The 24,944-nt window shown below is 44.9% G+C and overlaps 1 protein-coding gene across 1 annotated transcript in view; it reads left to right on the top strand.

The window, feature by feature from the left end:
* LOC124593732 (lysosomal acid glucosylceramidase-like) overlaps nucleotides 1-24,944 on the top strand; it is a 172,485-nt gene that overhangs the window by 119,676 nt on the left and 27,865 nt on the right. Inside the window, exons 6-8 of the mRNA XM_047132062.1 lie at nucleotides 8,682-8,919; nucleotides 12,483-12,627; nucleotides 22,950-23,032. Coding sequence (XP_046988018.1) covers nucleotides 8,682-8,919; nucleotides 12,483-12,627; nucleotides 22,950-23,032 — 466 coding nt within the window. The remainder of the gene's footprint in view (nucleotides 1-8,681; nucleotides 8,920-12,482; nucleotides 12,628-22,949; nucleotides 23,033-24,944) is intronic.

Here is a 24,944-nt window from a genome sequence, read left to right as displayed (position 1 = left end):
TTCCCTTAGAACTACTGATAGCCTTGGGAGAGCCAGTCATGACAAAACTGTTCTATCTGGTAAGCAAGATGTATGATACAATTGAAATTCCCTCAGACCTCAAGAAGTATATAATACTAATTCCGAAGAAAGCACGTGCCGACAGGTTTGAAAATACCGAACTATCAGTTTAATAAGTCGCGGTTGCAAAATACTAACACGAATTGTTTACAGACGAATGGAAAAACTGATAGAAACTGACCTCGGGGAAGATCCGTTTGTATTCTGGAGAAATGTAGGAACACCCGATGTAAAACTTCTCGTAGAAGGTAGGTTAAGGAAAGGCAAACTAACGTTTATGGCATTTGCGTACTTAGAGAAAGCTTTTGACAACGTTGAGTGGAATAGTCTCTTTCAAATTCGAAAGGTGGCATGGGTAAAAGGCTATTTGCAATTTGTAAGGACACCAGACGGCAGTTATGAGAGTCGAGAAGCAGAAAAGAGAAGCAGTGGTTGAGAAGGGAGTTTGAGTTAAAGAGCATTGTTCTCTCATTTAAATCTATGGCCGAGAGTCAGCCTACAGGAATTGTGAAATGAATCCTGTCATCCAGGACCGGGGCCACAAACTCGAAGGCGTCTATTGTCTGTTGTCTATTGAGGCCTAATTGCTGTAGTGTGCGAGTGAGACAGACGAGAACCTACGTCATAGATAAAACCAGTAGAAGGCTTTTGTGGGCAAGGAGACATTGCAGTGTTAAAGATGGCGGACCTAAGATGGGCCATAAAGGGAAACATTTATGAAAACTATTTAATTCTGTAGTAGTGCAGGGAATCAAGCCACAGTAATTTTAATCTGCCATCCTCCATAACTTTTCATGGTGATCCCAATAAAACTTGAATATCGATCACATATATAATAGTTTAGGATTTACTGTTAAAATTAAATTAACAAGTTTTGTAAAAAAAGAGCTGAATGCTAAAATCTGAAGGCTTTGGTCGATCTTAACGATCGATATTTCATATAGAGGAGCATCATTAAAATGACAAACGTTGTTAACATTAACTCTGTAACTTTATTTGTTTAAAAGATATAGTAAACTTAAATTATCAGTATTTTCAGTGAAGCATTAGATCATCATTTCCTCCACACAAAATACATTGAGCGATGACAGCATGACACCTTATTGAATCATTAGGTAATAGAATATTTGATGTAAGGTTTAGAGCATAACAGTTACTTTTGTTCCTTGTTTATTTATCAGAAAGTGCATTGGTGCAAGGTTACTAGCCGTTGTAAGGAGGCTGTTTAAGTTTTTATATTGGTAACGCCACGTAGCGCTCTGTATGTGCTGTGTGCAGTCTGTGGCTGGTTTGCATTGTTGTTGGCTATTGTAGTGTTGGGCAGCTGGATGTGAACAGCACGTAGCGTTGCGCAGTTGGAGGTGAGCCTCAGCAGTGGTGGATGTGGGGAGAGAAATGGCGGAGTTTTGGAATTTGTAAGACTGGATGTCAGGAACTGCTATGTATATTATGATTTTTCAACATTATTAAGGTAAGTACATTGTTTGTTCTCTATTAAAATCTTTCATTTGCTAACTATGCATATCAGTAGTTAGTGCCTTCCGTAGTTTGAATCTTTTATTTAGCTGGCATTAGTGGCGCTCGCTGTATTGCAGTAGTTCGAGTAACGAAGATTTTTGTGAGGTAAGTGATTTGTGAAAGGTATATGTTAGTCAAGTTTGTAGGGATTTTTGAAAGCCAGATTGCATTGCACTAAAAATATTGTGTGTCAGTTTTAACACAGTCATGTACAACTGTTCAAAGGGGACGTTTCACCGTGGCATTCAAAGCAATGAAGGAAATGGTATTGTTTTTATTTAAAGAATTTGTTTATTATTGATGTGTACATAGTTCCGCATATTCAGCGCTTACACAACTTTCCCACTAGAGCGCGCCCCGGTAAGCACAACAGCGCAGGCGCAGCGCTCGTCCGTCTCCGCACTACGAGATGGCGCTGCCATAGAGACGGACCAAATTCTGCTTCCGCCGATCAGCATATTAATATGTAATGCAGCCAATGAGATTGCTGGTAACGTAGAACCTTTTCTCCTCACGGATCACACTCGCACAGTGATACATGAACGCGCGAGGTATTACGAGTGTACAGACCTCCGATTAGTCAGTCTGCATTAGTCTGCACCAGTCTGCATTTGTCTGTACCAATCTGTACGAGTTCTACATTTGTCTGTAACAGTCTATAGTCAAGTTTCAGTCTGCGCTTACCATATTCCTTTACATAGCCATGAAGATAAATGTATAGACAATTTTGTCAGGTATCAGAGATATATGTGAGAATAAGATTAACATACCAATACCAAAGAAACTTCAGATTTTCAATTGTAAATAGCATCCAGAACCAAGTTAAGTAATTTTTATGATTGTCATTATTTTAATAAATGTGTGTGAAAATTAATCAAGTTCTGTTTAAAGTTGATGATTGTAAATCTGCTACTCTAAGCGTTCAAGTGGCATTTCACTTGTCTGACCTAACGGCAGAAGATAAACATGCCACAATAAGACCACGAGACATATTGCTGACACTCGCCTACTTCGTTAGAGCGACAAGTCAAATAATCTGATGGTGTGTGTACCGAAGGTCTTACAGTACGCACACCACAATTATGTAATGGATATTATTGTTACTCTATTTAGAACGTGAAAGTGGACAAAATTTGATTATTTGAATATGTTAAAATGTAAAATAATGGACAATAAGCTGTAGCCAATCAGATGGACGGCTTCAGGGAAGGGAACTGCACTGGTCAGTTGAGCGTCGATGCTCGGTACGCCGGAAACGCGGTGGGATGGGCAGGTACAGTGCGGGTGGAAACACGAAAGCGGACGGTCGGTCTATAGGCAGCTAGGAAGTGAAACGACTTAGAAAATTGAGATGGAGTAATGTGTTTCGCGATGAGATTGTGAATGATGGAACTGTGTCAAATGGATATGCGCTCTAGTGTAATAGTAATTCTAAAAAACGACCACTTTCTCTATTAGTTTTCTTTCTGAATAAACGTTGTCTTAACCGAATCGCAACTGTGTGCCCAACACCATTTATGAGTCATTAATTTAGTTCCCGATATTATTAATACTGTTATTATATGTTATATTAACTTTGTATTTCGCAAAACTTTCCATCAGCTAGACAATTGAACCAAAGGGTTACAAGTGTCTAATTTAGGGCGTGTAACGTGACACGTGCGGTTCAACCCTTACACGAGTTTGAACCAAGACATTTCGACGAAGAGGATCCGCATGTGAGCCCAAACATCTTTGGGATGTTAGCTCGCAGGAGTGAGACAAGACTGTAGCCAATCCCCGATGTTATTCAATCTGTATACTGAGCAGGCAGTAAGGGGAATATAAGAAATATATGGAATAGGAATTGAAGTCCAGGGAGAAGAAATAAAAACTTTAAGGTTTCCCGATAACACTGTAAATCTGACAGAGACAGCAAAGGACTTGGAAGATCGGTTGAACGGAATGGACAGTGTCTTGAAAGGTGGCTGTAAGATGAACGTCAACAAAAGCAAAACGAGGATAATCGAACATAGTCGAATTAAATCAGGTTACACTGAGGGAATCAGATTAGGAAATGAGACACAGTAGTAGACGAGTTCTGCTATTTGGACAGAAAATAGCTGATGATAGTCGAAGTAGAGAGAATATAAAATGTAGACTAACAGAGACAAGAAAAGCGTTTCTGAAGGAGAGAAATTTGTTAACATCGAGATTTAGGTATCAGGCAGTCTTTCATGAAAGTATTTATGTAGAGCTTAGCCATGTGCAGAAATGAAACATGGCAATAAACCGTTTAAACACGAAGAGTATAGAAGCTTTTGAATCATAATGTGACTAATGAGAAGGTACTCAATAGAATTGGGGAGAAAAGGGATTTGTGGGACAACTTGACTAGAAGAAGGGATCGGTTGGTACGACACGTTCTGAGGTATCAAGTGACCACCAATTTAGTACTGGAGGGAAGCGTAGAGGGTAAAAATCGTAGAGGGAGACCAATAAATTAATACAGTAAGCAGGTTCAGAAGGAAGTACGTTCCAGCAGGTACTCGGAGATGAAGAGGCTTGCACAGCGTAGGGTAGCTTAGAGAACTACATCAAACCAGTCTCTAGACTGAAGACAACAACAACAACAACAACAGCAACAAAAATCATTGGCTCTATATATACTGCGAAACGGACTAACATGATCGATCTACCTTACATTTATTGGAAATGTTTCATATACCCTATTTAATGTAGTGCCACTAAACCATTGATGGACATACAGCTGCCATACAACGGAGCTCCGGCACACTTTGATGCTAATCTGAGGAATCACCTGAATGGCACGTATCCAAATCGATGGATTGGTAGAGGTGGAGAGTTGCATCAAACCAGTCTTAGGACTGCAGGCCACAAGAACAGCAACGATTCCCGAAATGAAATAACCCACGAGTCTAGCTCCAACTACCACTCCCTGTTCACAGTCTGTCCATTCCCATCGTGTGGTCATAATCAGGTCTGAATCCTTTTTCCGTGAATAACTCGAGTTATGTAATTTATTAGACTTTTCAGCGATTTTGTGACATATCCTTGAACGGGTGTATTGCCGGTGAACTGCGTTTTTCTAACTCAATATTTCGACGTCTTACCTCGGCGTCTTCATCAGGTGCTTCCTGGGACTGAACGACAGGGACGGCAAGCAGAGCAGAGCGCAGCGCAGCCACAGAGAATAGCCGCCAGCGCTACACTACGCTAATTCACGGAGCTTCATGCTCCGGTGAGTTGTAGGGTGAACGGATCACGCCTTTCCTACTTCTTTCTTGGGGTGTTGTCTTCTTGGTGGAATCGTCCTCGAGGTTACGTTGCTCCTATAGGGTCTTCTTGCTAATGTTGTGGCGTTTCTTTACACCAGCAACAGGTCTGGCCAACTTGTGATCGGGCGCCAGTGCACCTGGTTGCCCAGGTTGCAGACGAGTTCGTTCTCCGACGTCCGCACGGCCGTGTAGAAACGATGTGCCGCTTGCCGGAATCGGTGAGTAAGCAGCGGGACTCCCGCTATTCTGTGTTCTCCGGTGCTGAAATCTCGTGGCAGATGAAGCGCTGGCCTAAGCGCCTTGTTCTGGACCGTCTGCAGCTTTGCGATTGACGTGTCGGCAGCGTTGCCCCACACCACAGCAGCGTACTCCAACACTGGTCTAATTAGTGTTAGGTACAGTGTAATGCCGCAGTGTGGGCGCAGGGTCGTCGCTGGGTTCAGTAAGGGGTATAACAAGCGCAATCTGCCAAGCGCTTTATCCCTTACTTCCCTGATGTGCGCCTTCCACGTCAGGCCCCCGTCCAGAGTGACGCCTAGGTAGCGTCCGGTGTTCGTTCATGGGATGGGGCCTCCCATGATTCTGAGTGGCTGCAGGTCGGATGGAATCTTCTTTCTAGTGAAGATCATCGCCTGACTTTTGGCTGCGTTAAGCTTGAGTCGCCTTCAGTGGCCCAAGCTCCGAGGACGTCGCAAGCCGATTGCTGGCGGTGAGGCATCAGCCTGGCGTTGATGCTTCTGCCGTAGAGCGCAACGTGCGCTCCCTGCCTCCTCGGAACGCCGGCGGTGTACAGTGAGTAGAGCAAGGGGCCGATGACGGATCCTTGCGGTACTCCAACTGCTATGGGGCGCGCCGTCGACGTCTCGTAGGCCTTGTGTAAGTAGTTTATACACAAGGCCGTCGTGCCACACGGTGTCGGAGGCTCTGGAAACGTCCAGGAGTACCACCCCAAGATACTCGCCACGTTCCAGCACCCCCATCGCCTGCTCTACCAGTCGAAGTAGTTGCTGCTACGTGGAGTGGCCCGTCCTGAAGCCGAACTGTTCGTCATGGAGCAGGCCTTCCTCCCCGACGTGTTGAACGACAGTCTGGCCGTATCCCGTATTTATGTGTGGATGGTGTCTGTCGTTCCCTCCGCCGTCCGCTCCCGCTGCGACCGTGTTGGTTGGTCGCCAGATGTTCCATCTTCCGTCCGCGCCAGCTTCCGCTGTTTTCCCCGGTGGCGGCCGTTTCATGGCGTGCCTTACTAGGTCCGCGCCCATCTGGCGTGTTCCTAGCACTAATGACAGGCTGTGTTAGCTGTTGGTGACCGTTCCGACTTTCTCCAGCGCCCCTGTCATTCTCTTGGTCTTCTGTTTTCTTCCGTTGTTTTTGTAGTAGGTCCAAAGCAGGGTTCCACGCCGTGCTTATTTGGGATCCAGCTTCCCGGTTTATCAAGTTCACTATCATCTTAATTTCGATCTATTCAGTGATGACGCTATCGCAAAATTTGGGAGTCTGAGATAAGATCCTGGTTTTATCATAATTCATGTTGTGCTCAAGTTCCAAGCAATGTTCTGCTACTGCCGATTTAGTGGCTTGTCGTAGCCTGGTATGCCTTTGGTGCTCTTTACATCTTATGTCCAAGGCCCTGGTGGTCAGGCAAATGTAAGACATACCGCATTCACATGGTATATGGTAGATACCAGGTTTCTCAATCCCAGATCATCCTTCACCGTTCCAAGAAGCGCCCTGATCTTGGTTGGTGGGCAGAACACACTCTTGATATTGTGCCAGTATTCTGCTGATCTTAGCAGATCAGGTCCTGCATACGGTACAAAGACTACCCTCCTGGTCTCTTCTTGTTCTTCTCCCTCAGTATCAGTCTGGAGGGATGTAGCGCCTTGCGGATGTCCCTTGTCGAGTATCCTTTGTCTATGAACTTGCTGTATGTGTCCTAACTCTGGTGCCTAGCTGTCTGAGTCGGACAGTATTATGTCTCGGTGAACAAGTGTTCTCAGCACCCCATTCATCTGTGCGGTATGATGGCAGCTGTGAGCCTACAGGTATATGTCGGTGTGTGTAGGTTTTCTATATACACTATGGCCTAATGTGCCGTCTGTATTCCTTTTCAGCTGGACGTCCAAGAAAGGAAGTTGACCATTACTTTTTAGTTCCATTCTGAACTTAATGGTGGGATGTCTCGAGTTCAGATGCCTCATCCTCGAATCTCTCCATAAACAGATTTGCCACTACCGGAGATAAGGGACTACCCATCGCCACTTCTTCAGTCTGTTCATAAAATTGACCTTCACATAGGAAATAGGTCGATGACGCACTTACAAAAGCTCCCTACAAGCCCACGTGTTTCTTTAGGTACGCTGATGATACATTTGTCATCTGGCCACAAGGTCACGAAAAACTGCTCTAGAGAGCATCTGAACTCGAGAAAACCCACCATTAAGTTCAGAATGGAAATAAAAATAATTGTCAACTTGCTTCCTTGGATGTCCTGGCGAAAAGGAATATAGACGGCACATAGGCCATAGTGTATATAGAAAACCTACACACACCGACATATACCTGTAGGCTGACAACTGCCATCATCCACCACAGAAGAATGGGGTGCTGAGAACACTTGTTCACCGAGCCATAATACTGTCCGACTCAGACAGCTTGGCACCAGAGTTAGGACACCTACAGCAAGTTCGTAGACAACGGATACTTAACAAGGGACATCCGCAAGGTGCTACATCCCTCCAGACGACCTGATACTGAGGGAGAAGAAGAGACCAGGAGGGTAGCCTTTCTACCGTATGCGGGACCTGATCTGCTAAGATCAGCAGAATACTGGCACAATATCAAGAGTGTGTTCTGCCCACCAACCAAGATCAGGGCGCTTCTTGTAACGGTGAAGGATGATCTGGGATTGAGAAAACCTGGTATCTACCATATACCATGTGAATGCGGTATGTCTTACATTTGCCTGACCACCAGGGCCTTGGACATATGATGTAAAGAGCACCAAAGGCTTACCAGGCTACGACAAGCCACTAAATCGGCAGTAGCAGAACATTGCTTGGAACTTGAGCACACCATGAATTATGATAAAACCAGGATCTTGTCTCAGACCCCCAAATTTTGGGATAGCGTCATCACTGAATAGATCGAAATTAAGATGACAGTGAACTTGATAAACCGGGAAGCTGGATCCCAAATAAGCACGGCGTGGAACCCTGCTTTGGACCTATTACGAAAACAACGGAAGAAAACAGAAGACCAGGAGAATGACAGGGGCGCTGGAGAAAGTCGGAACGGTCACCAACAGCAAACACAGCCTGTCATCAGTGCTAGGAACACGCCTGGTGGGCACGTACCTAGTAAGGCACGCCATGAAACGGCCGCCACCGGGGAAAACAGCGGAAGATGGCGCGGACGGACGGAACATCTGGCGACCAATCGACACGGTCGCAGCGGGAGCGGACGGCGTAGGCAACGACAGACACCATCCAGACATAAATACGGGATACGGCCAGACTGTCGTTCAGTCACAGGAAGCACCTGATGAAGACGCCGAGGTACGATGTCGAAATATTGTGTTAGAAAAACGCAGACCACCGGCAGTACACCCGATTCGACGACGTGTCAACTCGAATTATAATCACAGCTCCGCCAATGCATTGCTCTTTTATACGTCGTGTATGCTATACTACCGTCATTTTTACATGTGCATATCGCTTTACCATGAATTTTGTCACTTCATTGTAAATGAATAAAAAAAGTAAAAGGCTAAGTGATGTGGCTAGGAATATGACAAACACTGTGACAGCCACGTGTCGCCTGCAGGTTCCTGAAGGAGTACAGGCGGCGCGGCGTGGACGTGTGGGCCGTGTCGCTGCAGAATGAGCCCACGTCCGGCGCCGTCGTCAACTACGGAGTCAACAGCATGGGCTGGAGCGCCCAGGGGCTGCGCCGCTTCCTCGAGGGTTTCCTGGGCCCCACGCTGCGCCGCGACGCCTCCGTGGCCAGCACGGACATCATCATAGGGGAGGACACTCGCGCGTACTTGGATTGGACCCGCCAGGTGAGGTTGGCGCGCCTCCCTGTCTTCCTCCAGGAGCTGACAGCACTGCTTGAAGTTTATTCTCCTTGACTGATTACACCAATCAGGATTAGGCTGGAAATGTGTCAACCATTCTGATCATGACATATCGCCGTCAGCAACTAGTTACATATGTAAATGGACTTCAAAAAGTTATGATAGGCAGCTGTCCCCCGCTAAGACCATTGCACAATAAGATGGTGCATTGTCAGAAGACAGTACATGTCCTGAGTTTTATGCCGACAAAGTTTTGGCTTAATACAGATGTGCGTCAGAGGGTGAGAGTGAAACTGCAAAGAAGGTGCATACGTGTTCCAAGCTTGAAGTGCAGGATGGGTATAATTAAACTTCCGCTACCTGAGCCAGTGCAGACGGACAAATATACTGTCCAGTCACACTAATTTGACCACCTATCAACAGCCTAAACAGCCATCTCTCTTAATGCGGACCACTAAGAGATGTGCAAGAAGTGAGTCAGTGAGGTTCTGGAAGGTGTCGACAGGGCTGTGGAGCGATGCCGAATCCAGCGTCGTAGCCAACTAGGCTAAGTTTCTCAGTGGAGAATCCGTGGTGCAAACAGCACGATCGAGGTGGTCCTAGAGATAACTGGCTGGGTTTAAAAAAAAAATGTGTGTGAAATCTTATGGGACTTAACAGCTAAGGTCATCAGTCCCTAAGCTTACACACTACTTAACCTAAATTATCCTAAGGACACACCCATGCCCAAGGGAGGACTCGAACCTCCATCGGGATCAGCCGCACAGTCCATGACTGCAGCGCCTTGACCGCACTGGCAGGGTTTAAATCAGGGGGGGGGGGGGGTCGATGACCAGGGGAGCACGGTAAAGTCATCCTGGTGATCCTCGAACCACACAGATACGCTGCCTGCTGTGTGACACATCGCACTGTCCTACTGCATGTAAGGGTGGACATCTTCCCCAAGGATAGATGCATGCTTGTGTTGGTCCATTGTGCCTTCCAGAATGACGAGATCACCCAGGGAATGCCACTAAAACATTCCCCAGGCTATAACGCTCCCTCTTTCGGCCTGGGCTCTAACGACGATTGCTGCAGGGTGTCTACTTTCAGACGTTTAGCGTCGTACACGGCAACTGCCATCTGTCTGATGGAGAGTAAAATGTGATTCATCTAAAAATACCACCTGTCGCCGCTCACTGGACGTCCAGCTGCTTTCATCGCCGATGAACTGCAGTCAGCATGATTGTGTGAACCAAGTGCCATTTGCAGAAGCCCATATGAAGCAATGTTCGCTGAACGGTCATTGACGAGACCCTGTTCGTAGCCCCTTGGTTCACCTGGGTGGTCAGTTACTCAACAGTTGCTCGTCTATTCGTCCTTGCACATCTCCGCAGCTGTCGTTTTAAGGTCCGAGGTTCATTACAGTCGCCTCGGCTCCAGTTTTTCTTAGCGCCATTTTATCATGTACGGTATACTTTAACCATGGGGTCACGCGAACGGTTTACAAACTTAGCGGTTTCCAAAATACTTCCATCCTTGGCCCGAAAAACAATGATCGTTCCCTTTTGGACGTCAAACAAATCGCCCCATTTCCATATTACAACGAATACTGCAATGGAGTCTGCATCCACTTGCAATGGTGTCTGCGTCCACCTCGACATTCCTTATATATTCTCCACTGCTCGTGCTGCCACCTGGTTATGCACCTTAACGTTGAACTTTGGTGATGGTCACATTAATGTTACTTGACAGTACATTTATTGCATATGCACCCAATTTTAAAGGGATAATGTTCACCCTGCGTGCCGCAGGGCTTGTGCTGTTAGCACTGCTAGTGTGATGACTTGCCGTAAGATGGCAGTACTGGTACGGCGACGCAGGGTTCAAACACAAGCGTCAGTGTGCATTCCACTTGCAAACTGCTCTGGACAAGATGAGAAGGACGTTCGTAAAGCTGTTTTATCAAAACAACAACAATAGTGCTCCTGCTCTTCGTGAGTATCGACGCGATGATGGAATGCGGAGAGGTCCTCTTTCCGTCGTCCTAGGGTTGAAGAACATGATCCCGAAGTTAGAATTAACTGGCGATTTGGGAATTGTTCCATGGAGAGGCTAATGGAAAATTGCGCTACAAATTGTTGAATAAATTACTGTCGCATGGTTGGGGATGCTGGACGCAATATGCAGTCTTCAAGCCTAGTCACGACAGCTGGACATTCCGCCGTTAGAAAAGTGCTGCGAACAGCTGTGAAATGGAATACCTTCAAGTTTCACGTTACTCACCAACTTTTGCTACGTGACGCTGACTTTCGGGTAGACTTCGCTCTTACGTTTCTTGCAAAGGCTGAAGTTGACGACATGTGACATTGGAACATTTTGTAGATCCTACGTATAGTGCCACTATCTATCGGGATTTCGAGAAACTGTAGGGGAGAAAGCAGGAATATTCCACAATATCCCACAACGAGTTCAGCGGTTTTCTACTGAAGATGACCGAGGAAAAAAATATGTTTAGCTACACATTGAATGCCCCTCGTACTAAACGAAAAGTAGCGGAGATGAGTTGTACTACTTTGTCAATGACAATCGTTTCCAAGCCGACAGGAATTGCTGCTGTCAGTGATATCGCATCCACTTTCCAAGCGAACACTGCAAAGGCAACTACATGCAGCTGACATGTCCCCCATAAAAGTCCATTACTCACGGCCCTACATGAAATTCCGCGTCTTCAATAGATCGAACAACACAACTCCGCAGTAGCTGTCTGTAGGCGTTTAGTGCGATCCGAATAGCGATTTGCCTTCTTTTTTCAAATGTTGAAATACTTCGAGTACACCAATGGTGCAGTGAGGCGTTTGACGCACAGTACGTTGAGGGTCCATTTCAGTACGGAGTTGGTTCTGTGATGTTTTGTGGGTGTTTTCAGTACTGTGGTTTAGACTCACTCACTAAGATGGCCGTGAACATCAAATGGACTAACTATTTCATTCTCGTTGGCCAAATTTCTTATACATCTTCGCTGTGAGCGTTAGGTGGACGAGAATCCCATCTTTCATAATGCCAACAGCTCCCTTCACGTAGCTGCATGCATATGTTCCTCACTCCTGGTTTGACGAACAGTCAGGCACAATATCGCACCTCAAGTGGCCCAATAAATGATCCGATCTTAATACCATAGAAAATGTCTGGCATTACAGTACTTGGAACAGCAGGTGAAAGATAGGAATCATCAGCCCCCAGTATGGCAGCTCTACGGGATAAAGTCATCCATGAGTCGCTTCAGCAGCAAATGGCATATCAGGATAATCTTGTAACTCTCTTTCTCATCGAACTGTAGCCATTACTAAGGGTAGACCTGGTGCTTCATGGTATTGGTGTGATGTCTCTGTGGAGTGCCTAATTTTTCATCTGGTGCGTTTATCTACAGTTGATTCCATTTTCATGAACTGATGATGTATATTTCGGAAACGAGTCATAAGGAATAATGGAATATTGAGCACACTGAAATCAGAGCAATTTCCTGTTAGTGGTAAGAAAAGCAGTTGTAAGTTGCACGTGGTCCACAGATCCTGAACGGCGCGGCAGCGCGGCGGCTGACTAGCGGCGTGGCTGTGCACTGGTACCAGGACTCCACCACCGGCCCCGCCGTGCTGGACGACCTGCACCGAAACCACAGCGACCTCTTCATCCTCTACACAGAGGCCTGCTACGGTAAGTGGCTCCCCACTGGGGCCTGTGCCACTGACTACCCGTAGAACAGCACAGTAGTGTCTAAATAAGTTGGGTAGCCAATACACACACTAAACGTCCTGAAGTACTTGTTTGATGTATTCTGGTGTGTGTCTACCTTCATTTTTTTTGCAATGTGTGCCTCCCTCTAGTACCATGGAAGTTGTAGTACCATGGAAGTCATTTCTCGTGTCTCGATGTATGTAGTAATATCCTGTCCTTTCATCCAGATTGTGTCGGCCCATCACAGCCAATGTTTCTGAACATCAGGAAATAAGTTCTATGGTACTACAGATAGCTGAATCACTGGCAGTGGGTTCGCTTCACAAACGATTGTACGACTTAAGAGACGCCTGATGAGTATCGTTGAAGGCTTTGGAGATGATAGGTAGCAATGCACAGGCCCACGGATTAAGATTAATCAGGTTTATGCATCAGTCACGTTTAACGCCGATTTCTATTTATTTATTTTTGGTCATCTGTACTCAGACTAGTTTCGTGGTGCCAATACGACTTCTCTCTTGTGCCAACCCTTTCCTCTCAAAGTAGCATTTACCCCGAACCTTCTCAATTATTTGTCGTATATATTTCAACCACTGTCTCCTCAACAGTTTTGCCTTCAACAGCAATACCATGGAAGTTACTCATTGAAGCCATAAAACTTCTGCTATCATAGGCCTGAATCATGTGTTACCACTAACAAGAAGCAATAGGACGATAGGACATTTGCTAAGACAACAGGGAATATGTTCCATAGTGCTAGAGGAACGGGCCTGTATCACTTATTACAACCAAGAAACAAAGGACAGAACGACAGGGCATTTGTGATCAGGAAATAACTTCCATGGTACCAGAGAAAACCAAACAGAGCAAAAAATGTAAGGGGAAGACATACTGTTATACAACCGACGTATAATTCAGGATCTTTGGCGCAGATCGTACAACGAAATTGGCAAAAGAGAGAAAATCGTTGAGGTCCATACTAGACCAGTCAGAAAACTCGTGGCATTACGAATAAATCATGTACGCGCGTTGGAAGTGTTTCATCCCTATCGAGTATAATTGTAGGTGTGTGAAGTGCCAAGACAAGATCTTTCAGCCTCCTGTCGAGTTCTACAGTCAGCATTTCAGCTGGTTATGCTCGGGAATTTCGAGACCATACTGTGAACTCCTTCCCTTGGAAGTTAGGAATAAACTTAACAGAATATCCTACGGTATTAGCATACTTAAACCCAACTGGGAATGTTTGGCATCATTTCAAATTTGCTCTGTCTTGTCGCAATGACGCTGCTCACAACACAGATCTTGGCTGGTTCAAATGGCTCTGAGCACTATGGGACTTAACTGCTGTGGTCATCAGTCCCCTAGAACTTAGAACTAGTTAAACCTGACTAACCTAAGGACATCACAAACATCCATGCCCGAGACAGGATTCGAACCTGCGACCGTAGCGGTCTTGCGGTTCCAGACTGCAGCGCCTTTAACCGCACGGCCACTTCGGCCGGCAACACATATCTTCCGGAGGGCTGCAGCCAAGGGGCCGAGCGAGGTGGCGCAGTGGTTAGCAAACTGGGGTCGCATTCGGCAGGACGACGGTTCAGATTCCTTACGGTTATCCAGATACAAGTTTTCCGTGATTTCCCTAAATCACTCCAGGCAGCTGCCACGGCTCTTCCTTAGGAAGGGCGCAGCCGCTTTCCATTCACGCCTTTGAAACAATTCTACCTTGTGCTCCGTCTGTAATGGCCTCGATATCGATGGGACTACAGATTATAATCTTCCTTCCTTTTCCAACTGAGGAGTGGGACAGCCTAGAATAGCAATGTCTTACACACCTGAGGACAGCATGTCGCTGACGATCTAAGCATGTTACAAATCACAGACTGAAGCTGTTTTTATTCAACAGCAAAGTTTATTTCTTAGTTTCATTACGCTTATTCTTTCATTCGCCTCTTGACTCTAATTCCACACACGTTCTAAAACACACAGATGATGCAAATCTTTTTTTTTTGAGCAGTTTATTTAGTTAGAGGGTACCCCATAAAAAGATGGGAAAAAGATGTGACAAAATATTTAAAACTTTGAAGATTGGTAAAGTTCATCGTCAGAAACTACTTTCCCCAGGAAAGATGTACACTGCTTGACAGAAAGAGTAAAGCACCCAGAAGCGAGGGACCAAACGATACGAAATTTCACGGGTTATTTCGCTGATGAGAATATAGAGTCAAATTTACAAAGAACTTGTAAGTATGAGACCAACTGTCAGTATGATGCCACAGCTCCTACGGCCTAGATTCATGCACCGATTCGGTTGGTGAGGGTGTAATAAAGCCACGGTATCCTTTCCTGAACCAAGGTCGCCTACAAATATTGCCCTTGATTTCCTGGATATTGCCAATGGGATGGATTTGGCGTCCGAACTGGTCCCACGCATCTTCTGTCTGGGACAGATCTAGGGATCTTACTGGCCATAGGATTGCCTCGAAATCACGCACACAGTTCAGAGCGATACCTGCCATGTGCAGACGAACTTGAGCCTGTTGAAAAATGGCACCACTATACTGTTGCCTGGGAGGTAACAGAAGAAGATGTAGGATGTCCGTGAGGTACCAGTGTGCCGTCAGTGTTTCCTCAGTCACTCCCACCCATGACGTGAAGTCATAACCATGTCTGTCCACACCATGGTGCCAGGAGAAACACCACTGCATCTCTGCAAAACACTGGAAGAATGGGACCTCTTCCCAAGTCGCCGGCATACTCCCCAATTCTATTCAATACCTCCTCATTTGTTATGTGATCTACCAATCTAATCTTCAGCATTCTTCTGTAGCACCACATTTCGAAATCTTCTATTCTCTTCTTGTCTAAATTATTTATCGTCCACGTTCCACTTCAATAGTTGGCTACACTCCACACAAATGCTAGAAACGTAGGTTTGCCCTTCCTTAATGTATTTTCTAAGATAAGTCGTAGGGTCAGTATTGTCTCACGTGTTCCAACATGTCTACAGAAGCTAAACTGATCTTCCCCGAGGTCGGCTTCTACCAGTTTTTCCATTCGTCTGTAAAGAATTCTTGTTAGTATTTTGCAACTGTGGCTTATTAAACTGATAATTCGGTAATTTTCACAACTCTCAACACTTGTTTTCTTTGGGATTGGAATTATTATATTCTTCTTGAAGTCTGAGGGTATTTCGCCTGTATTATACATCTTGCTCACCAGATGGTAGAGTTTTGTCAGGGCTGGCATTTCTAAGGCTATCAGTACTTCTAATGGAATGTTGTCTAGTCCCGGGGCCTTGTTTCGACTTAGGTCTTTCAGGGCTCTGTCAAACTCTTCACGCAGTATCATATCTCCCATTTCATCTTCCTCTACATCCTCTTTCATTTCCATAATATCGTCCTCAAGAACATTGCCCTTGTATAGACCCTGTATATACTTCTTCCACCTCTCAGCTTTCCCTTCTTTTCTTGGAACTGGGTTTCCATCTGAGCTCTTAACATTCATGCAAGTGGTTCTCTTTTCTCCAAAAGTCTCTTTAATTTTCCTGTAATCAATATCTATCTTACCCCCAGTGATATACGCCTCTACATACTTAATTTTGTCCTCTAGCCATCCCTGCTTAGCCATTTTGCACTTCCTGTCGACCTCATTTTGGAGACGTTTGTATTCCTTTTTGCCTGCTTCATTTACTGCATTTTTGTATTTTCTCTTTTCGTCAATTAACTTCAATATCGCTTCTGTTACCCAAGCATTTCCACTAGCCCTCGTCCTTTTACCTACTTGATCCTCTACTGCCTTCACTATTTCATCTCTCAAAGCTAACCATTCTTCTTCTTCTGCATTTCTTTCCCCCATTCTTGTCAATCGTTCCCTAATGCTCTCCCTGAAACTCTGTACAACGTCTGGTTCTGTCAGTTTATCCAAGTCCCATCTCCTTAAATTACCATCTTTTTGCAGTTTCTTCAGTTTTAATCTACAGTTCACAACCGATAGATTGTGGCCAGAGTCCACATCTGCCCCTGGAAATATCTTACAACTTAAAACCTGGTTCCTAAATCTCTGTCTTACCATTATATAATCTATCTGACACCTTCCAGTATCTCCATGCTTCTTCCATGTGTACAAAATTCTTTCATGATTTTTGAAACAAGTGTCAGCTATGATTAAGTTATGCTCTGTGCAAAAATCTACCAGGCGGCTTCCTCTTTAATTCCTTACCCCCGTTCCATATTCACCTACTACGTTTCCTTCTCTTCCTTTTCCTACTATCGAATTCCAGTCACCCATGACTATTAAATTTCCCTCTCTCTTCACTATCTGAATAATTTCTCTTATCTCATCATACATTTCATCAATCTCTTCGTCATCTCTGGAGCTAGTTGGCATATAAACTAGTACTACTGTGTTAGGCGTGGGCTTAGTATCCATCTTGGCCACAATAATGCCTTCACTATGTTGTTTGTAGTAGCTTAGCCACATTCCTATTTTTTTTTATTCATTATTAAACCTACTCCTGCATTACCCCTATTTGATTTTGTATTTATAACCCTGTATTCACCTGACCAAAAGTCTTGTTCCTATGTCTCACTTTAACCTATCCATTTACCTTTTTTAATTTTCTAACCTACCTGCCCGATTAAGGGATCGGACATTCCACGCTCCGATCCGTAGTACGCCAGTTTTCTTACTCCTGATAACAACGTCCTCTTGAGTAGTCCCCGCCCGGAAATCCGAATGGGGGACTATTTTACCTCCAGAATATTGTACCCAAGAGGACGCCATCATCATTTAACCATACAGTAAAGCTGCATGCCCTCGGGAAAAATTACGGCCGTAGTTTCCCCTTGCTTTCAGCCGATCGCAGTACCAGCGCAGCAAGGCCCTTTTGGTTAGTGTTACAAGGCCAGATCAGTCAATCATCCAGACTATTGCCCCTGCAACTACTGAAAAGGCTGCTGCCCCTCTTCAGGAACCACACGTTTGTCTGGCCTCTTAACAGTTACCCCTCCGTTGTGGTTGCATCTACGTTACGGCTATCTGTATCGCTGAGGCACGCAAGCCTCCCCACCAACGGCAAGGTCCATGGTTCATGGGGGGGGGGGGGGGTGGGGGTGGAGGGGGGGGGGGGGTTCTAATTTCTTATCTAAAGTAATTTATTTTCAAGTTTTTAAATCCTTCAAAGTTTGTAAAGGCATTTGTTTTGCCCCATATAACACTACTGTAAATATTCTTTAATGTTTTACATGGATATCAAGTAATATAAATTTATAATTTCTTAGAGATAGTACTTGATTACATATACCGAATTAAGTTTTTAGTGCAAAACATATGCCAACAACTTCATCTGCTTGAAAAGAACCACAACCCTAAAGTCAGTTTCTTAACAACTACTTCTTTCTCGTTTCTGCATGTCATGACTCAGAGAAGTTATAGACTAGAAAATTTTGTCGATACAGACCACAGGGTTTTACATCCGATTTAAAAAACTATAACTTCCCTAAAACGAAGATGGTAACGTAGAGTTAGTTTTGACTTACGTATCGAAACTAATGGCTTTTCTTGACACAAGCTGTTTGCTTTGCAGCTCGTATAGTCGTCGGTAGTGGAACTCACTGATGGAGATAGCGCGCTCGTTGACTGTTCTCTGTGTGTAGAAGCGAAATGATGACAACAAAGCTTGAAAAGGCAATCTGCATTCATCATTTCAACAGGTACCATTCAGTCAGAATGCAAGGCGTGATTTTTGTCGAGAGAATGGTACTGGAACTCCTGTAACTCGAAGCATTCAACAATAGCAACAACAGTTTCTAGATTCTGGTTGTTTACGTAAGCAGAAGTCCACAGGCCGCCTCCATGTGCTCTTATAGTTCATAGAGCACATTCAACAGAGTTGTGCACATAGTCCACAGTAGTTGACTTGTCACACCAACTGAGAGACAGCCATTCCTCTCTCGTGACCATGGAATATTTTAGCCATATATCGTATTATAACAAGAAAAGATTCAGCCAAAATATGTGTACAAGCAAGTCTGTCTGCACTACTAAACGCCAATGAGGATATTTTGAGAAGATGATGTGTTTGGAAACAACTTCCCCACCGAGTAATCACTTGATTGTCGACCAAGGTGCACACAAGTGGTAATCGCTTGTCTGGAGGTCAATAGGCGAAGGCTTGGGACCGGACACATCGTAGAGAAGATTTGACTAACCTATGCTTTAGATGGAAATAAATAAGGACACATGGCAACAGAATGTTCGAGAAAGCCAGAAAGACAATGAAGGGGTCGGGTTTGTACCCGAGTGGAAAAGACTCTTAAGAAGCGTATAAAAGTGAAGCCATAGTCAGTATCAAAACAGGATAAAAGAAGTGTCCAAGCAGTAGCTAGCCAGTGAAGCCGAGGCAGGAGCCAGCGACACTTGTTGACAGCATGAGCTACTGATGGAGCAGTAGGTAGTCATCCACGAGAAGATAGTATTACTCCAGGCCGTTTGACTGCGTACATAAGTAGCAAGCTACAAAAGTTTGTAACACCTTCATGTTTCATTGAACAGTGATGAGCAGAGACAGTCTGTCTCGAACAGCAGTGTAGCGGATTTCATTTTTTGGTAGCACTTGTCTCTTGTAAATTAGGCCAAGTGGCCAGTGCTATAATATTTAGGGCAAGTGGTCATTGATTTAGTAGCTAGGAAAAGTGGCAATTAATTCAGTAGACAGCAGAACATGTGGCAACGATAGCACTCGTTTCTGAGCTGGGCACCGCAGGTACTGCATCTTATAGGGATTACAACAAGAATGAAGGTGGCTCTTCTCCCTTCCTGGTGTGAAGCCCTTCTACAGTAGGACAGAATAACAGTGAATTAATAGTGAGTGGGCTTCCAGCTGAACTGAATGAATTAGAGAACTTTTTGGTCATATGCCTCGCATATAAATATGTGTAATGGTAAATAATCGTGTTTAGAGAATTCATATCATCTTGCTACTTTGAAAAATCACCATCGCTGTCAGTGGTCCTTCTCTGTTCCCTAGAACCAATCCTAAATAACCAAGGAGGCTATGCTCCCTCTCGACTTCTTTATAAAGGTTAGTTAGTGGAAACCCACTATCACAACAGAACAATGTTGTCGTCAATGTTCTGCCTGCGGCACGCAGGCCACACCAACTCTACACTGGTAGCTTGGAACTGTGCTGGAACACGAAGGGGCCTCATGTCTTTCTGGCGTGTATTGTGGAGAAGTTCAAGTTTCAAAGCGTACAGGATTCTACGACCACAAACCCGTAATGGAAGTGGCAAAACACAATGCGTAGAGTTTTATGAATTAGCTGTGGACGAGGAAGTGGAAGAAAATTTCCTTACAGGTTTAATGTTTAGGGGCCTAGTGACGAGGCTGCTTTCCATTTAAGTGGAAATGTGAACTGACACAGCATGCGAGTATAGAGAACAAAGCAGAGCATTAGAGAGTTTCCAGAGCTTCATGTGTTTGGATGTGTTTCCCGACGGAATAATTACGGCCAGTTCACTTTTATCGTGAAGATTGTTACAGGAATCACGTATGTTGGGGATGTGGCAGTTTCCACTATTGCAAAAACATTCCGGAAGTTTCATTTTTCACACGACTGAGCACGAACTCCTTGGCAGGTACACGTAAGAGCATCTCTTAACAACGGCCGGTTTCAACCATCGAACGACCGAAAGGAGCGTAGGCATCTCTCGAATTCACCCACTGGTCTCCAATGTCGCATGATCTCATAGTAACGTTTTTTTTTCCTAGGCAATTGTCAAAGGCAGTTTCTGTGTGGCTCCCCTTCCAACAGCTTTGGAGAAAATGTGACATCGCTTAACAACTGCAGCGATTGCAGTATCTCCAGACATTCCTTCCTGAAGTATGGGAGGAGTTTCACTATTTTATGCGTTTTTCTCATGTGTCTGGTGGAGTACGCGATAGAGGTTAATGAAAGATCAATGAAAACATTGACTCTAAACGTACTTGTAGAAGGTACCCCAAGATTTTATGTGCATGCATGTGTGACATATACCCTCGTAAATTATTTCTTTTTAAACTAACCCTCGAGCGGGTGCGCCTGTGTATAAAGTGCGCCAACTAAAAATCAAATGATTTTATGCGGTTCCATTTTTTTTCACAACTGATTTTATGCGGTTCCATATTTTTTTCACAACTGCAAACCTATACCTATTCCTTCAGTATTGCTTCAATTAACACAACGATAAAGTCTGTTGTCGTACGTCCAAGTGAGCAGCAGTAATATAAAATACAAAGCGAGCTAGACGACAAAAATTTACGATCAGTCCAAAAAAGTGACCCCCAGTTACGAACTAGCAACATAATCCCACGTTGAGACAGTTGTCTATGAGATACACTACTGGTCATCAAAATTGCTACACCAAGAAGAAATGCAGATGATAAACGGGTATTCATTGGACAAGTATATTGTACTAGAACCGACATGTGATTACATTTCCACAGAATTTGGGTGCATAGATAGTGAGAAATCAGTACCCAGAACAACCACCTCTGGCTGTAATAAAGGCCTTGATACGCCTGAGTCAAACAGAGCTGGGATGGCGTGTACAGGTACAGCTGCCCATACAGCTTCAACACGATACCACAGCTCATCAAGAGTAGTGACTGGCGTATTGTGACGAGCCAGTTGCTCGGCCACCATTGACCAGGCGTTTTCAATTGGTAAGAGATCTGGAGAATGTGCTGGCCAGGGCAGCAGTCGAACATTTTCTGTATCCAGAAAGGCCCGTACAGGACCTGAAACATGCGTTCGTGCATTATCCTGCTGAAATGTAAGGTTTCGCAGGGATCGAGTGAAGGGTAGAGCCACGGGTCGTAACACATCTGAAATGTAACGTCCACTGTTCAAAGCGCCGTCAATGCGAAGAAGAGGTGACCGAGACGTGTAACCAATGGCACCCCATATCATCGCGCCGGGTGATACGCCAGTATGGCGATGACGAATACACGCTTCCAGTGTGCGTTCACCGCGATGTCATCAAACACAGATGCGACTATCATGATGCTCTAAACAGAACCGGGACTCATCCGAAAAAATAACGTTTTGCTATTCGTGCACCCAGGTTCGTCGTTGAGTACACCATCGCAGGCGCTCCTGTCTGTGATGCAGCGTCAAGGGTAACGGCAGCCATGGTCTCCGAGCTGATAGTCCATGCTGCTGCAAACGTCGTCGAACTGTTCGTGCAGATGGTTGTTGTCTTGCAAACGTCCCCATCTGTTGATTCAGGGATCGGGACGTGGCTGCACGATCCGTTACAGCCATGCGGATAAGATGCCTGTCATCTAGACTGTTAGCGATACGAGGCCGTTGGGATCCAGCACGGCGTTCCGTACTATTACCATCCTGAAACCACCGATTCCGTATTCTGTTAACAGTCATTGGATCTCGACCAACGCGAGCAGCAATGTCGCGATACGATAAACCGCAATCGCGATAGGCTACAATCCGACCTTTATCAAAGTCGGAAACGTGATGGTACGCATTTCTCGTTCTTACACGAGGCATTGCAACAACGTTTCAGCAGGCAACGCGTGGCAACTGCTGTTTGTGTATGAGAAATCGGTTGGAAACTTTCCTCGTGTCAGCATGTTGTAGGTGTCGCCACCGGCGCCAAGATTGTGTGAATCCTCTGAAAAGCTAATCATTTGCATATCACAGCATCTTCTTCCTGTCGGTTAAATTTCGCGTCTGTAGCACATCATCTTCGTGGTGTAGCAATTTTAATGGCCAGTAGTGTAATTAGTGATCGATTAAGCAGCTGACCGAGATCTGATGCAAGTGCATTGCTTAATGCTTCGAATGCGTCACTGCTGTCTCTTTAACACATGTCTTTGGCAACAGAGAGTTTATTTGTTTCATTATTGGTTAACAAAACAGTAGTTTCGCTCATATTGTGTATGTTTATTTTCTCCTTGCTTAAATGAACTAAAATTAAACTGTGATTTTGATCATACATGCCTTAACTTGGTATAATAAGGAAACCTATTCTTTTCATGTGTACAAAGTGCGCCGCGCGCCCGCTCGTGTTATAAGAAACGGTGCGACCGCTCGAGGGTTAAAGACTTTGTACACCAATGTGGAACTTAAAATTTGCCCAAGGTTTTTCTTTTCAATAGTGCACAAGAAACGCTCTTGCGATATCAGATGAAGTCTTTTTGAAACAACCTGTACATAAGTAACACATTGATAGTTCTGACATAAATAATAGATAATTTACATCATGCCTGACAGGCGTCGACCACGCGTATCCGTGTTGCAGGTCCGTTCTTCGGCAGCGGCTACCCGACGGTGAGGCTGGGATCGTGGGAACGGGCAGAGAACTACACCAGCGACATCATACAGGTAAAACACGCTGTCTGAGCGCGCTGTACTCCTACATATGTAGTGTATGGACGTACCACACACCTATCAAGCAAGATAGTACTGGTAGGTAATTCGTGCACATCACTTCTGGCGCTGCAGTCCGGAACCGCGGGACTGCTACGGTCGCAGGTTCGAATCCTGCCTCGGGCATGGGTGTGTATGATGTCCTTAGGTTAGTTAGGTTTAAGTAGTTCTAAGTTCTAGGGGACTTATGACCTAAGATGTTGAGTCCCATAGTGCTCAGAGCCATTTGAACCATTTTTTTGCACATCACTGCCACCTTAAATAATAACCCTGACGGTACGTTAAAGAATATGATTAAGTGCATTTCGCTTCAACTGGGTAAATACGAAGAAATGTACAGGCTAGATATAGATGAACAGCAAGACTGTTTTGGTATTTTCTTTAGGGGTTGCGAAGCAACTCAAATCGCTTGATACGGGCAAGTCTTCAGGTCCACATTGTATACCGATTAGGTTCCTTTCAGGTTACGCTGATACAATAGCTCCCTACTTAGCAATCATATACAACCGCTCGCTCACCGATAGATCTCTACCTACAGATTGGAAAATTGCGCAGGTCGCACCAGTGTTTAAGAAGGGTAGTAGTAGTAATCCATCGAACTACAGACTTATATCATTGACGTCGGTTTGCAGTAGGGTTTTGGAGCATATACTGTATTCAAACATTATGAATCACCTCGACGCGAACGATCTATTGATACGTAATCAGCATGGTTTCAGAAAACATCGTTCTTGTGCATCGCAGCTAGATCTATATTCGCACGAAGTAATGGCCGCTATCGACAAGGGATCTCAAGTTGATTCCGTATTTCTAGATTTCCGGAAAGCTTTTGACACCGTTCCCCACAAGCGACCTCTAATCAAGCTGCGGGCCTATGGGGTATCGTCTCAGTTGTGCGACTGGATTCGTGATTTCCTGTCAGGAAGGTCGCAGTTCGTAGTAATAGACGGCAAATCATCGCGTAAAACCGAAGTGATATCAGGTGTTCCCCAGGGAAGCGTCCTGGGACCTCTGCTGTTCCTGATCTATATAAATGACCTGGGTGACAATCTGAGCAGTTCTTTTTCGTTGTTCGCAGATGATGCTGTAATTTACCGCCTAGTAAGGTCATCCGAAGACCAGTATCAGTTTCAAAGCGATTTAGAAAAGATTTCTGTATGGTCTGGCAGGTGGCAGTTGACGCTAAATAACGAAAGTGTGAGGTGATCCACATGAGTTCCAAAAGAAATCCGTTGGAATTCGATTACTCGATAAATAGTACAATTCTCAAGGCTGTCAATTCAACTAAGTACCTGGGTGTTAAAATTACGAACAACTTCAGTTGGAAAGACCACATAGATAATATTGTGGGGAAGGCGAGCCAAAGATTGCGTTTCTTTGGCAGGACACTTAGAAGATGCAACAAGTCCACTAAAGAGACAGCTTACACTATACTCGTTCGTCCTCTGTTAGAATATTGCTGCGCGGTGTGGGATCCTTACCAGGTGGGATTGACGGAGGACATCGAAAGGGTGCAAAAAAGGGCAGCTCGTTTTGTATTATCACGTAATAGGGGAGAGAGTGTAGCGGATATGATACGCGAGTTGGGATGGAAGTCGTTAAAGCAAAGACGCTTTTCGTCGCAGCGAGATCTATTTACGAAATTTCAGTCACCAATTTCTTTTCCGAATGCGAAAATATTTTGTTGAGCCCAACCTACATAGGTAGGAATGATCATCAAAATAAAATAAGAGAAATCAGAGCTCGAACAGAAAGGTTTAGGTGTTCGTTTTTCCCGCGCGCTGTTCGGGAGTGGAATGGTAGGGAGATAGTATGTTTGTGGTTCGATGAACCCTCTGCCAAGCACTTAAATGTGAATTGCGGAGTA

Source organism: Schistocerca americana, chromosome 2, assembly GCF_021461395.2.
Source record: "Schistocerca americana isolate TAMUIC-IGC-003095 chromosome 2, iqSchAmer2.1, whole genome shotgun sequence".
NCBI classification, from domain to species: domain Eukaryota; kingdom Metazoa; phylum Arthropoda; class Insecta; order Orthoptera; family Acrididae; genus Schistocerca; species Schistocerca americana.
Note: the sequence above shows the minus strand (reverse complement) of the source record. Positions and strands in the feature narration are given on the sequence as shown.